At 60.7% G+C, this 1,335-nt stretch overlaps 1 protein-coding gene across 1 annotated transcript; it reads left to right on the top strand.

The window, feature by feature from the left end:
- The first annotated feature begins 148 nt into the window (after window positions 1-148).
- Window positions 149-1,105, top strand: LOC105555713. Its single transcript, XM_012002755.1, has one exon. The coding sequence runs from the start codon at window positions 149-151 to the stop codon at window positions 1,103-1,105; it is 957 nt and encodes a 318-aa protein (XP_011858145.1).
- The last annotated feature ends 230 nt before the right edge of the window (window positions 1,106-1,335 follow it).

The raw sequence follows: 1,335 nt of genomic DNA, 5'->3' as shown, positions 1-1,335 counted from the left end.
TCGACGAACGCTGCACGGCGGAGTGCAGCTCACTCTTGCCACCCTGCGCCAGGAGTTCTGGGTGCCCCGCGGTCGAGCTCTAGTCAAAGGCTTTATCCACCGGTGCTTGACTTGTCTGCGATGGCGGGCGGCATCACCTCAGCCGATCATGGGGAATCTACCTTCACCTAGAGTGACGCCCGCTCGACCCTTTTTGAACACGGGGGTGGACTACGCCGGACCCGTATGGCTGCGTGCCTCGAAGGGCCGAGGTCACCGGGCGAGCAAGGCTTTCATCACTGTCTTCGTCTGCCTCAGTACCAGAGCGGTGCACCTGGACGTGGTGTCGGACTACACTGCGGAGGCCTTCCTCGCAGCTCTGCGTCGCTTTGTCGCTCGCCGTGGCCTTTGCCAGGCCCTCTACAGCGACTGCGGCACCAACTTCGTCGGTGCCGACGCTCAACTCAAGGCCTTGTTCGCCGCCTGCAGTCGGGAGGGACAGTGCGTCGCCGCTCGACTAGCCGAGCAGCGAATCCGATGGCACTTCGGACCGCCAGCCGCTCCCAACTTCGGTGGCCTCTGGGAGGCCGCCGTGAAGGCGATGAAGGGCCACCTACGTCGCGTGATCGGCGAGGCTACGCTCACTTATGAGGAGATGGCCACGCTTCTCTCCCAAGTAGAGGCGTGCCTCAACTCTCGCCCGCTCCAGGCCATCTCGGACGATCCTGAGGACCTCTCCGCGCTCACCCCCGGACACTTCCTGGTGGGATCGGCGCTCAACGCTGTTCCGGAGCCGTCTCTAGCTGAGGTGCCGATGGGCCGCTTATCCCGCTGGCAGATGCTGCAGAAGATGAGAGACCATTTTTGGGCGCGCTGGTCCTCAGAGTACCTACACTCCTTGACGCACCGCCCCAAATGGCTCAAAGCCAGCGAGGACATCCGAGTCGGACGTTTGTGCCTGCTGCGGAGTGAGACGACGCCACCGAATAGGTGGCCGCTTGCTCGAGTCGAGAAGTTGTTCCCGGGAGATGACGGGCACCTCCGTGTTGTAGGGCTGCGCACGGCGACGTCGAGTCTGAAGCGGCCAGTCAGCAAGCTGGTCCTCCTCCCCGACAGCAGCGGCTAAGTACTCTCCCGTCAGAGCCATGCGATTTCCCTTTGTACATAAAGTTACCGGCCTCTCCCTGCATGTATAATAATTCTCGCCATTATCTACTATAATTAGCTGTGCTTCTATTTAATTTGCGTTATGATCACTACGAGTCGTTTCCGTCAGCGACTTTAGTTGAGCGATCCCTTCGAGCGGGCCTTCCGTTGCGTTCATTTCGTTGGTTTCACCATACGAGGCGGGCGGAA

This window comes from Vollenhovia emeryi, unplaced genomic scaffold (genome assembly GCF_000949405.1).
Source record: "Vollenhovia emeryi isolate VEMERY1.0 unplaced genomic scaffold, V.emery_V1.0 DF949456.1, whole genome shotgun sequence".
Lineage (NCBI taxonomy): Eukaryota > Metazoa > Arthropoda > Insecta > Hymenoptera > Formicidae > Vollenhovia > Vollenhovia emeryi.
Note: the sequence above shows the minus strand (reverse complement) of the source record. Positions and strands in the feature narration are given on the sequence as shown.

What these genes read in the sequence shown, in the direction of transcription:
- LOC105555713 (XM_012002755.1), top strand. Translation starts at nt 149, where the DNA reads ATGGGGAATCTACCTTCACCTAGAGTGACGCCCGCTCGACCCTTTTTG.